This window comes from Prosopis cineraria, unplaced genomic scaffold, assembly GCF_029017545.1.
Source record: "Prosopis cineraria cultivar Desert tree isolate PC_DT_omini unplaced genomic scaffold, ASM2901754v1 PC14, whole genome shotgun sequence".
Taxonomy (NCBI): domain Eukaryota; kingdom Viridiplantae; phylum Streptophyta; class Magnoliopsida; order Fabales; family Fabaceae; genus Prosopis; species Prosopis cineraria.
The window spans coordinates 22723540-22737829 of NW_026555345.1; the positions used below are offsets into that span (position 1 = coordinate 22723540).

At 31.3% G+C, this 14290-nt stretch overlaps 1 protein-coding gene across 1 annotated transcript; it reads right to left on the reverse strand.

Moving 5' to 3' along the window:
- Nucleotides 1-12457: 12457 nt before the first annotated feature.
- LOC129293491 (60S ribosomal protein L27) lies at nt 12458-13129 on the reverse strand. Its single transcript, XM_054931489.1, has one exon. The coding sequence runs from the start codon at nt 13062-13064 to the stop codon at nt 12657-12659; it is 408 nt and encodes a 135-aa protein (XP_054787464.1). The 5' UTR covers nt 13065-13129; the 3' UTR covers nt 12458-12656.
- Nucleotides 13130-14290: the final 1161 nt, after the last annotated feature.

Sequence of the window (14290 nt, forward strand, 5' to 3'; positions counted from 1 at the left end):
ATATGAGTAAGTATTCGCTTCTTTAAAGGGTTAAAGGGTATATTTGTCCTAAAAGTTTTTTTCTAGATGCAATTGGTATTCCTAATTTTTTATTGGCGCAATATCACCCTAGAAGTTTCAAAAATGGTGCAGTTTTGCCCTAAAGTAATGCTTGACCAATGTTAATTGTTAATTGAAAATTCAAACTAGTAATTAAAAAGTTGTTTGAATTGGAAATTTAGTTTTTAGTGAGTTGTTGGATTAGAGAACAAGGAACGGAATGTTTGATGATTATTGAAGATAACAGAAGTTTTATGACATGGAAAGAATTTGAATAAGTTTGTTTTGATTAGGAATTTATAGAATAGGGACTAAATTTACAATAAAGCCATGTTTAGGGGGAAAGAAGATTTTTTAGATTATTTAGTAACTTAACATATTGACATATTATATTGTCAAACTATTATGTAGATTAACTGTTATTTTCATAATTGGATCTGAACATTCATGAGTTAAATTGTGGAAGCATAGAGAAGTAACAATTGTTTATTCTCTTTATATTGAGAAACTAGTTTTTATATTAAAGCTTATCTATATAAATTGTGTGGGAATGCTGTGCCCACTGAGGGTTTGATTGATTTCTTATACTAAATTTGAGAATATCATGTTTGAAATTGTTTAGCATGTTTGGTTTTTGTTGAACTATTTTATATATATATATATATATATATTAATTTATTCTTTTTCAAACATGCTAATTGTTATTGTTGATGAAGTTGGTTTGAAAGTTGATTTATGATGATGATTTGATACTTTCAAGCATGCTTGGTTACTTTGAAAATTTAAAATGATATGGTTTGATCTTATCAAGCGTCATTATGTATTTTGAAACTGTTTTGGAATGAGATGCAATTTGTAGGGAACGCAAAGGAGGATCTTGAATTTATGGCAAATATGATTAGAGATTGATATAATGATATGATTAACTATTCCATTTATAGTATGCCTCCACTGAGTGTACGGTGGAAGGCAAGGCCCCTGCTCCCAACATGGGATTGTGGGATATAGGGAGCACTTCCCTTTTAAAGAGGGAAGTCCAGTCTTGAGGTAATACACTTTTAATTAAGTATATCATTAAACTCAACTCCAACCCACCAATATAAGATGGATAGGGCAGGAAAAAGGATGGGTGAGGGATAACATTACTTATACTTAGAGCCGGTAATTTAATCCAAACTCGCCTAAAAAATTTAAACCCAAGCTCAAAAAAATAATTTTTTATTGTTTGGGCATATTCAGGTGGCATGAATACCCAAATAGAAAAAATAAATTTTTAAAAATATATAATATAATAAATATTAATTATTTTTAAAGTTTTATATCATTTTATTTTAAAATACCATATATTTGAGTATATTACTATAGTTATTTTAAAAAATAAAAATATTTATATTTTCTTATTTTTATTATTTTTAATCAAATAAAATATCTCAAAATAATAATTAAAATATATTTTAATATTGATTTTTATATTTTAAGACTCAATGTTTTTCAAAAAAAAAAAGTTGAGTCATATACACCATTTTCCTATCCAAAAAATTATATTTTCTATTTTTTTATAAAATAAAATAATTAATTTTAAATTAAAAATAATTTTAAAAATAAAATTTGGGCATGTACAAATTCCTAGCTCTACTACTAAACAAACATAATAAATAAAATAATATTTTTAAATAATTATTTAATCATTATCCATACCAGACTTGGTTAAAAATTAAAAATGAACTAAAATAAATACCTTTTAAGCTTAAAAAACATAAAAGGTTTTAAAAAATTTTAAAAATAGTGTTTTACCCATAATTAAATGATTTTTTATATAATATAATGATGAATATTTTTCTTATATTCTTAAAAATAAAAAGTACAGTTTATTCAATAGTTATAAAAAACTTTAAGCTAATCAGGGCAATGACTTTAAATTAGTGGTTTAGCTGTAATTGAATTGAGATTAACTTGATCATAATTAAAATAGTATAATTTAATTAAAGTTTATAAATATTTTTATATAACCATGATAAGGGCAATATTTAAATAAATAAAACATTAATTTACAAGTAAAGGAAACATTCATGAATAAATTGCATATAATATAACAAAATAATAATAGAGCTACTTAAGTACTTAACTACAAAGTTAATAAGTTATTATTTTTTTATTCCTTTTAAGTTAAAATAATATTTTATGCTTAATAAAATTATTTTAAAATTAAAAAAAATTGATTAAAAAATAAAGAAAAAATATTTTTTATAAAAATTCGGCTATTCGAGCCGGCTCGAATAAGCCCGAAACTCGAAGACGTTAGGGTCGGGCTTGGCTATATGAGCTTTTTAGAATGACTAGGATTCTTTAAGCCCAATCTGAATAAATCTGGCTTGAATTGAGCCCAACCCGAATAAGCTCGGCCCACCCGAATTACTGGCTCTACTTGTGCTGTATGATTTCATGAAATAAATGTTTTTTAAATAGTAATTCAATATTTGTGAACGATATTGTGAAATAGTTTGTGAAAGTACCTGTGTATGTAAATATATGATTGTAAAACAATAATTCCCTGTTTGTATCATATGATTTCATGAAATAAATGATTTTGTTGTGAAAACAGTAATTCCCTATTTGTGAACGATGTTGTGAAATGGTCTATAAAAGTACATATGTATGTAAATATATGCTTGCAAAAAGACGTTGAAATAGTTTGCTAGTGTATTTAAAATATCCATTTGTTACTAAGATATTAGATCTCATTTGTTATCTCTAATCACTTTCATGTAAGCACTCCAGTAGAACACAAGGGAAAGTACTAGAAATTTGAGCTCGGGTGCTCTCATATCTCCAGTGTTGTATATGTTGTTTTATTTGCAATTTGCCATAACTTTGGATTTGTAACTTTGTATTTTTGGGCCCTTGGTAATTTGTTTTGTATTTAAATTGAAAAGTTAGACTTCTTTGTCGTCTTAGGTTATCAAATTTAAAACTAGAATGTAGAAGTGAATATCCTAGATCATTTCCTTAGAGAGCAAAGCATACAAATCATTGTTCAAATGCCATAAGTTAAACTAAATTTTCAAGTGATCAAAACTAAGTCTAAGTGCATGAATTAGATGTTTGTAATTTTCTATTTCAATTGAAATGAAATGAATGATGATTATGATGAGCCCAAGTTAGATTTTCTAACATTAATCATTGATTTTTAGAATTATATTAACACAAACCCTCTTGATTAACCTAATATGAGACACTTAGAAGCCTCTATGTACCATTAAACTTAATTGACACTAATGAATTTAGATCAAGTGAATTTAGAATTAATACTATGTCCAGTCTTATTTTACACAAGTTTCAAACTAAAACTAGTAGAAGAAAAACACCTTAAGCCAAATTCATATAACCAATATGGATCTAACATAAGTCTAAACATGAACTTGAACAAGAATTAGCAAGAACTTATAAAACAACCCTAGAACATCAAGTTAAATCATAAATTCTAGATTTGAATGGCTTGAAATTCCAACTGGAATTGAAGTGGAAAAATAGAAAATATGGCTAGAAAATAAAAGAAATCTAGTGCCACTTTTGTGCTAGAGATGAGGCATGGAATATGTGATTAAGGTATGAGAAATGTGACTTCATTGAGCCTCTAATTAGCTACCACCTCATTCCTCTTTGGAGTTGAAGTCACGCACAAAATGTTCCACTTTGCCTCAAGATGATGTGATCCTAAGAATTCTCTTGGATCAGATTTATTATTCACGCATATATGCTTCTTTATTTTCCCTTGATGATGTCATCCTATATTCCTCCTCTTCTTTAAGCCATATGATGATGTCATTCTAAGCTTTTCTAGTTAATTTCTGAATGACGCCAACTCAACTCTTTAATTTTGAAATTTTAAAGTCACATAAATCCTTTCTTACTATTGAATTATCCAATGAAGTTAACTTAGTCTTTGCCTCTTAGCTCTAAATTTGCTCCTTCAAGAATTTAAAAATAAAAAATACAAAACTAAATAAATCCTAAAAAGACAATTAAAAAAGGAAAGAAAAGAGAACCAAGGCTCAAGATCTCAATTAGGGTATGAAAGTGTCAAAACAATCATCAAATAACATTATTAGGGTTTATAAAGTCAATATGTAAAAGATAACTAAAAATTGAGAAATAAACCTTAATATGCATGATTTGATACTAAAAAAAAGTGTATAATATGTAAAATATGAGATAGATTAATTATATTAAGAATTTATTTTATGGTAAAAAGTGAGTTTATTTTCTCTCTCTCTTTCTTGGAAGTTGCACTACATTGTTGCCCTATGATTGACCTTGGTCATCAAAAAATACCACCAAACTGACCAATTCTAGAAGGTGACAATGGCAAAAATAAAAAGAAAAAGATTGTATAACCTCCACAGGCCATTATGGACGACCAAGTAGATAAAAAACTACTAATGAAAGGGTAAGAGGGAGTAGTATAGGGGATGAAACAAAATGCTTCAATGTAAGAACCACTAGTTATCATTCTTACTGAGAATCTTTACTCAGTTCTAATAGAGTTGCTCATGGAGGAATGCCCATAGAGGAAGATAATTTATTCACAGATCATAAAGAAATAACCTAGAAAATACTAGAACCATCAGATGAAGTTAAGAAAATGATAGAAATCTATCCCATTATCCCAATCTCACAAGAGGATTTTGATGAATGGTGTGAACTGTGAAATTATTCCTTAATGCTAACTATATTAAGGCAAAGATTTTTCTAACTTGTAGGGTTTTTCTAACTTTAAATTAATTCACTTGCTAATTAATTCCTACTCAATCAGGTTTCTAGATGAAGAGCAATGCAAGTCACATTATTAGAAAGTTTTGTATAAAGGGCCTTCGGTGGTCAAACAGCACTATGTCCTTATACAGCAATGGACTCCATATTTCAACCCGTTCCAAAATCCACTTGGTTGTATTACTACTTGGGTTTGTATACCTAATATTCCAATATATTGTTATAATAGTGACTTTATTTCCAAACTTGGTGATTGAATTGGCCGCACACTAAAGGTAGATATGTGCACTTTAGTTGATTTTTAAGTGAAAAATTCTAAAATAGAACATAGGAAAAGATACGCATGGATTTTCATAAAGCTTGGTCAAAAGAAGCTTGTGCCTCGGGTGATTACTGTTAGCTCTATTTTTAATGTTGAATATGAAGGATTAGGATTGATATGCATTTCTTGTGGCCATTTCAGTCATAGAAGGGAAGTATGTCCCTGAAAATGTAGCACTAGTACACATACTAAAGGCATCTCTCTGGCGAGGCCAATAGTCACGGCACTGACTACAGTTTCAGGAAAAAAATCATCATCAATCAATGTTGTGTTTGGCTCTTAGATGTTTAAAATTGAATTTTTTAATTCTCAATTTTCTAAAAATGTTGACAAGAAGGAAAGTCAAAGAAATCATATTTATAGGGCCAGAAGTACTAAAAAGGTGACCAACTTTGTGTAGAAATTCCATTTTATAGCTATAAAAGATCTTGAGGATGATGATCAACAAGTTAATGACTCTAACTTACATTAAAATAAGGGGACCTCTTCCTCTGACAACAATAAAAAGGAGTTGGTGCTATATAACAAGGGAAAGGCTAAGCAAAATAAGCCTGTAGAGGTAGGTTAGTGTAGACTTAAAGAAAAGAAGGCTGCAGGTACAGGAGCTAAAGCCAAACTAATATATATTTTGAAAGGTAAGGAAAATGTGAAGCAACTTGTTAATGGATCCAAAAATGATGTGGACTCTTACAATGGGAAAAAAGAAAATAACAAGGGAAATGGGCTGAATAATATGGCCCAAGGAATGAATGGAGGTAATACCATGAAAGGGCAACGAAGCTATATAGTTTTTAGTGGTCATATTGACCAATTGGGCCAAATGAAGATAATTAATCAAGGAATTAAGCCTAACTCATGTAGTTTAGATGCTCAACTAACCCAAAATTTTAAAAACTCAAATTTAATTATGAGAAATCAAGAAGATGCGTTGATGAATAAGTTTATGTCCTTGGAGTTTCCTCAACCCAAACCCCCTGTCCTCTTGATTCTGATTTTGATTATGCGAAAGATTTTATTGATAAGACTGGCTCGATAGTGGCTAAGACGCAAGATGCGTGTGCATTCCAAGATAAGGGTGAAAGAAGGATGAGGTGGGTTTGTCCTCTTTATGGTCTTGATTCCTTTTATTATCATGATTTTAGTATCTTAGAATTGTCGGGTGGCTAGGAGCCGTGCCTTTTCTCTTATGTTTAAAGATATTTTTAGTAGAAATAAAATTGATATGATGTTCCTTTTAAAGCCTTGGGTTAGTGGTGCTCGAGCAGATAATGTTATCAAGAAATTAAGATTTAGCCACCAGATTCAGGTAGAGGCTAATGGTTTTGCAAGAGATATATGGTTGCTTTGGAATAATTTAAATTTTAAAGTTAATTATGTTACATCTTCCTCGCAATTTCTTCATTGTGTCTATGACCCTCAAACAAATTTGAAGGTTTTTGTCACATTCGTGTGTGAAGAAACTAAAATTAAGGGCAGGATTGATTTATGAAATTCTCTAAGATGGATTGCTGATAGTATGTTTAAGCCTTGGGTTGTGTTGGGTGATTTCAATGTTTATTTATCTTCTAATGGTAAGGAAGGGAGTGCCCCACCTTTGCAAACTTCCATGCATGATTTTCGTGACTATATAGAGGATAGAAGGTTACTTCTTTCTAATATATAAGGAGATAAATTCACTTGGGAGAATTCTATTGTCAGAGAATGACTTGATTGGGTTTTTTATAATTTATGCTGGGCTACTTGTCTCCCTTCGACTACATCCATTCATGATCTTAGGTACAAATTTGACCATAGAGTTATTATGGTTCAATCCAACAATAGTCCTCTTTCCCCTCTCAACCACAGAAGATTTTCCTACCAAGCTACTTGGTCTATTGAAGAATCATTCAAGAGTGTTGTCTTCAAAGCTTGGTTAAATAAAAATTAGTTGCACGGGGTTAATTCATTCCAAAAGTCATCTATTACTTGGAATTCGAAACAAGTGGGTAACTTTGCTGCCAAAAGAAGAGAGCTTATCCACAAACTTGAACGTATTGATAGGAAAAGAACTCATACTAAATTGTCAGGTTTGAAATGGCTTGAGGAGAAATTATGAAAAGAAAATCAAAAGGTGTCTACTCAAGAGGAACTTTATTGGTACTAAAAATCCTATTACAAGTGGCTTAAACTTGGTGATCACAATACCAAATTCTTTCATGCTTCTGCAATTTTTAAAAAGAAAACACAATAGGTTTATCTGTGAAGGATTCTTCTAGGACTTGGGTTTATGACTCTACTTCTTTGAAACATATGGCTTGTGAGTATTTTCAAGACCTCTATACTAAGGAACAATCCCTGATGAATGCTTTAACTTGGCATGTAGCTTTCCCACAGTTATCACAGAATGATCTCATGGAAATTCACAAAATGGTTGACACAGTTGAAATTAACAATACTGCCTTTCTATAGGAGCTTTTAAAGCACCAGGGCCTGATAGGCTAAAAGCACATTTCTTACAGACTCAGTGGGACATAGTGGGTTAAAGAATTTTTGATTTTATGAAGAAGTTTTGCTTATATCTAAACAATGTTAAGGACATCGACCAGACAAACATTATTCTTATTCAAAAAAACTAACAATCCTACCTCGTTGAAAGAATTTGGACCAATCTTACTATGTAATGTTAGCTTCAAAATCATTACTAAAGTGTTTTCCCTCAGATCTAAGAAGATTATGAGTTATTTGCTGGATCAAGAACAATGTGGTTTCATCTCTAGCGGATCAGGATGTGATAATATTATCCTCACTTAAGAAGCCATCCATACTATGAGAATGAGTAAAAGGAAGAAAGGATATATGGTGGTTAAAATAGACATGGAGAAAGCCTATGATCAACTAGATTGAAATTTTATTGAGGATACTTTCTCCAAACTTGGTCTTGAGAACTATTTTGTTAAACTTATCATGGCTAGTACAACTACAGCCTTTGTGAGATTCCTTTGAAATGGTGAAGATAGTAAAAGTTTGTACCATCTCGAGGGGTTAGGCAAGGTGATTGGTTAAGCCCCTATTATTTGTTCTATATATGAAAAGGTTAGGGCAACTTATAATAATAAAAGAATGTAGGTCGCATCAATGGAAACTTATTAAGTTTAGGTCAAATAATCCTAAAATCTCTCACTTATTCTTCGTCGATAACCTCTTACATTACTCAAAAGCCTCGATTGAGTAGATGAATGTAATTAAAAGAGTGATACAATGCTTTTATGCTGTATCTAGCCATTAGAACAACTTGAAAAAGTCTAAAATATTGTGCTCAAGATTTGTCCATGTTAATAGGAAGGTAGAACTTGGTCAAATTATGGGTATTAAAATTACTGCTAATTTAGGAAAGTATCTTAGAGTTCCTCTCATCCATCTAGAGTCACCAAAGAAACTTTGTCTTCAATTATTCATAAAATTCGAAAGAGACTTTCTTTTTGGAAGAGCAAAATCCTTAATCAAGCAGGTAGATCTGTTCTCATTAAAGCCGTGCTTTCTGGCATTCCTAGTTACCAAATGCAATCAACATTATTACCAAAAGGTGTTCTAAAAGATGTTGAAAAGATTAGTAAGAACTTCCTATGGAATCATGATGAGGAGTCAAAAAAGATGCATCTCATTACATGGGAGCAAATTTCTAAAAGCAACAATAAAGGTGATTTGGGAATTAAAAATTTGAAATGTCAAAAGAAGGCTTTTATTTTGGAGCTCTATTGTGGTATGGTGACCAAACCTGAGGCGTTATGGGTTTGGTGTTTAAGAGCCAAATATAGATGTGGCAATGATGCTCTTCCTAAAATCAAAAGGAAAAGTAATGCTTTATTGACTTAGTACTCTATGATTGAATTGCAGGACTCTTTTCTTGAAGGATTAGGTAAGGAGGCAAATAATGGTCATAATACCAGCTTCTAGTAGGCTCTTTAGTCCCTACTTGATAGACCTCTTATTTATTATGCTAGAAATTTAGAAGCAATAAATTCCACATGTAGAGTTTGTGATCATATTTTGCCTAATGGTCATTAGAATATTGGTAATTGGTGCAATTTTCTTCCAAAATGTGTTATCTCTAAACTGAAATGGATTAAACCTCCCTCATTCGCTAGAGAGGATTGTCTTATGTGGAGGCTAGCTTTTGATGGTTGTTTTTCAATTAAAAGTGCTTACACTTTTTATCCCGTATGAAGAGGGGTAGGAATTGTCAATTATAGAGAAAAATCTAGAAATGGCCTATTACAAAAAAAAAATTAAGTTCTTCATGTGGCAAACTTTCCATAGGAGATTGGTTACAAACTCACTAAGATGGAAGAGAGGCCTTTCAAACACTTTTGATTGCCCCTTTGAGTGTCATAATGAGAAAACTATACTCCATGTTCTCAGAGATTGTGAGAGAGCCAAAATAGCATGGTCTTATATTTTAAATTCTAATATTTTGTCTCTCTTTTTAACTGATAATTTGCAAGGTTGGCTTATGTGGAATTTGAAGCATAATCCAAGCAATAGCATATTTCTCTGTTGGCCTTGGCCAAGAGTGTTTGCTTTGACTTGTTGGTTGCTGTAGACATCAAGATGCAAATTTATTTTTGAAGGAGACACTATAAATACTAAAGAAGTCATTTGTAAATGCATCTCCCTTCTATTACAATGTACTTCAAACATTAAACTCCAACACAAATTTTTTCAAGGAATTGAAGACCATGAATGCAGTTGGATAAGACCCCTAAGTGGCTCTGTTTAGATCAATGTAAATGGTTCTATGATCAACAATAACAGAGCTGCATGTGGTGGAGTTATATGCTGTATTTGGTGGAGTTATACACAATTGCACAGGGGAGTAGATCATGAGGTTTACAAGAGGTTTGGGTTTTTGCTCAATTGTTGAAGTTGAAATAATGGCTATTAAGATAGGATTGGAAGTTGCCAAGCGACTTGGTATACATAAGATTAATCTCTACTATAATTCCATTAATGCTATCAACCTTTTAAGAAGAGACTATGTTATTAATCATCCTCTATGGGTGGAAATTTCAGAGACACAAGAGGCTATCTGTGGTGATGGGGAAGTGAAAATTCACTATACTAATAGGAACAATATTGGATGCGCTAATTTTCTAACAAAGTCAGGAAGGACTACTAATTCAGAGATTATATTGATGCCTACAGTTCCTCCAAGATGTTTAAGGAAATATTTAGAAAATAAGAAACATGCTAGTTAGTGTGTTTCTTATTCTCTTTTATTGGTTTTTAGGCTAGTTCCTAGTTTTTAGTTTCTTGAGCTCTTGCTTGTTTTTGTAATCCAAAACAAGCAGAAAAGTTTGTTTTAAGAAGTTGGATTTAATCTGTCAAAAGGATGGGCTGAGCCATATGTGTGTAAATAGATCATTATCCAGGTGATGTGGGAATTGTTGTTGGGCTTGTTGGCAAATGTTTTGAGACTTCAAATGTCCTAGGTCCAACTACTTTCATTTTTTAAATCCATTTCTTGTAAATCGAACGGGTTTTCATAGATTATTTCAAAAAGTCTTATATTTAATCTGAGGCATTCCATTATATCTTTAAAATTCAACTCTTCTTGGATTAATTTTCTTTCCTCAAAATTATCTTGCAAATCCTATTACCATAAAATAATCCTATCAAATTTAAATCAATATAATAAATATTTATTACCTTCAATTTACTCAATAAATCAATTTCCACCACTACTTAAATTCTAAAACCAAAATTAGGATGTTACAAAAATTATCTCCTAATCTCTCATGAATATTTCAACCCCTTCAAGTATTTACAAGATATTCAACCTTTTCAAATATTTCTCTTGTGCAACTTTCTTTTTAGGGAGAATATCAATGAATGATTCCCCAAAGGATTTAATTTCTTAAAAAGACACCGGACAAACTAGTACATGTTAAAACAATAAATTTACTTATTAGTTTATTAAGTTTTAGTTGTCTGAGATTCTCTTAAGAAATTAAGCTTTTTAGGATTCCTCCATTGATGGATGAACATCACCCTTTAAAAAAAAAAAAATTAATACCTCATTAGAGTTTTGGACGAATCGTATATTTGTTAGAACAGTAACTTTACTCATTAACTTGTTAATTTATTTACTTATTAAAAATTCTTATATGAAATATTCTCTCCTCTTTCTTTCCTTGACAGTAATTTAATAATCAGCCATATCAAATTCATCTGATTTATGCCATTTTGAGTCATTTCCGAGAGCTATCGACTAACTAGAATGAACTATGAAGCCATCCATATGATAGAATGTTTCTCCGAACGCCCCAAACAAAGGTTAAAAAACAAAAAATAAAATATATATTTTCCTGAGAAAATATATTCTATTGGTGTGAAGGTTACTATCAAAATATGCTTATATTTTGGACTAAAAGGAGCATGATTCAAATCCACAAGCAACCATGAGTCCAGGAAATGAGTAGCAACTCACAGCAGCCATCAAAAACAGATGTCATGATAAACATACATAAATCAAATACCACAGCAGCAACCACGTACAAAAGTGACATTCATATGAATCTTATGCGACATTTACTAACAAGTAAAAACAGTTGGATCTTGCAAATTCCATTAAAAACGATGTAAACAACGCCACTAGAAAGAAAGAAAGACACTGTACCAACACGCAATGGAGAGAACATTTACAATTTAATCCGTTGTGACGAAGGAAAATCTAATCAAAATCTTGAACCTGCTCCAAAATGTTACACTAATCGGGGGCAGAGGATTCATATTCCAAGTCAACTTCAATCAGATCAATAAGAAAATGCAGTAGTACTGGATAACAAAAACCAATTCCTAACACAGTGCTATGGAGAAAATGACAGCTTAGAAAGAAAGAAATTCTTACTGGAATTAGGGTACAAGTTTGCCTATTGAAAGTTTACCAACATTGCAGGCAAAACGTCAGATTTTCCTGATTAAATAGTTGGAGTTTAAAGAAACTACCAACTAACAAAATTCGTAGTTAAGAACAACAAAACTAAATCATCACGCAATATTAACATACTGGAACTTGAAAAGATCACTTGCAAAATCCAAGATAGAAGCAGGAAATACTATGTTCAGGTTCCAACACTCTTCTCAGGTTCCAAAAGGTTCAGAACAAACTTGTAAAAACAGTTCTGTAATCCTACCCGTTCGCATTAGCAAGATTACTTCGTCAACCGCAAGACAATTGTATGGTATATTGGAATTAAATTCTGTCCAACCAAAATCATTTCGTCACAAACATCTTAATGGTGATAATCATCTCACCTCTGAAGGACTATACTAATTATCATATCTCCCTTAAATATAACACATTTAGCACTTTAATTCACGAAACTAGCATATAATCCAAAGCGTTCCAACAATAGATTGTAAAACACTGCATAAGAATCAAAATTTCATTCGAAGAAAAAAACTAAAACACAAAAGAAACAAGCGTTTTTCAAGTCCCCAATCCTCACGACACTAAACGGCGCCGTTGTTACGGAAAAAGCAACACTTAAAACCTAAGCTTGGTGAAGAACCACCTGTTCTTGCCAGTCTTGAACCTCTCCTCAAACCTCTTCTTGGTCTCCTTCAAGGCGGTCACCTTCTTGTCCTTGGCTTGAAGAGCATCGATTGTCACTAAGTCCTTGAGATCCACATCGAGGGTATAGCGAGTAGGCATGAGGTGCTGATAGTTCACGAGCTTGACGAAAGCCTTAACACGAGACTTCTTCGCCGTCTTCTTGGCGGAATCCTTCTTGATGACTTTACTGGGATACTTCTTGATTCCAGCGACCAAGCAGTGGCCGTACGCGCGGTCGCGCGTGCCATCGTCGAAAGTACGCACAATCACGGCCTTGCGACCAGCGTAGCGTCCTTGAAGGAGGATCACGGCCTTGTTCGGCTTGAGGAACTTGACCATCTTGTCGGTTCTCTACACACCCTGATATTCCTTCCCAGCGCCTCACGTTCTTCGGAGAAGAGAACCCTAGCTTAGTTTATAATAGATGTAGCATTCTAAAACCCTAGAAATTGTGGGCTGGACTACAATGGGCCAGCAATTTATCTCCATTCGATGGGCCAAATCTGAACTTACATTCATTTATTAATCTCTTATTTTATTTTCTCGATGGCTTGACATTGTAAATCATAAAAACATAGAATTGTTGATCAATCAGTCAGTTTATTTTATATGTATTTTGAATTTGAATTGAGTATCCGTACATTAAATTTAAAAATCTAAAATTTTTCTTATATTTTTTTTAATTTTCTTAAAATCATCAGAATCTTAAAAAATTAAATTTCTAATCATTTTGAGAAATTACTGATAAGCATAAAAATTAGTAGACACAATAAATGAGAAATAATATCGATGATAATGTGAAGATAAATGAAGATATTATAAAATAAAAAAATCATTAAATAATAAATTATTTTTATCATTAACATGTGCAGCAAAATGATTTTTGAGGTACAATTGAAAATTTTTAAAATATTTATATAAGTTTTTTAAATAATCCAAAATTAAAAAATCTTATTTATGATTTCTTTGAAAAATTATTGACTAGAGTTTGAAAATAATTATTTAATAAATTAACTGTAGGCACTGATGGAAACAAGGGGAGTAGGGTAGCCACATCTTTAATTTTTTTATATATATAATAAAGAAATTGTATATTTTCAGTTCTCAAAATTTATTTATTTATTTTTGGTACTAACAAAATTTAAATTTACCAAATTACTAAACATGCAATGATATTTGAAATGATGCTAATTTTTTTCTCTAAGAAAGTAGATACTAAACGTAAGATCTATTTTCTGTGATATTTGGTATCATATTGTGTGTTGATATATTTATTGTTATCACAAATTGTCAATTGAATGAATTAAATAATAAATTTTAATAAGCAAGTAATAAAGTTTTTTTAAAATTGAAAACCAACCAAACTTGTTTCCTGTGCTGGATAGATGGAAGCAAATCACTAAATTGTGATTTATGCTATAACTAAAATTAATTGCACAACATTACCACAAAATATTATATTCAAAAACATTACTTAATCACATATTAGTACTTTCTTTGGGGTTGTTTATTATGACTTGCTAACCTTGCTTAAGATTGATAAATACACCTGTTACACCATAAAA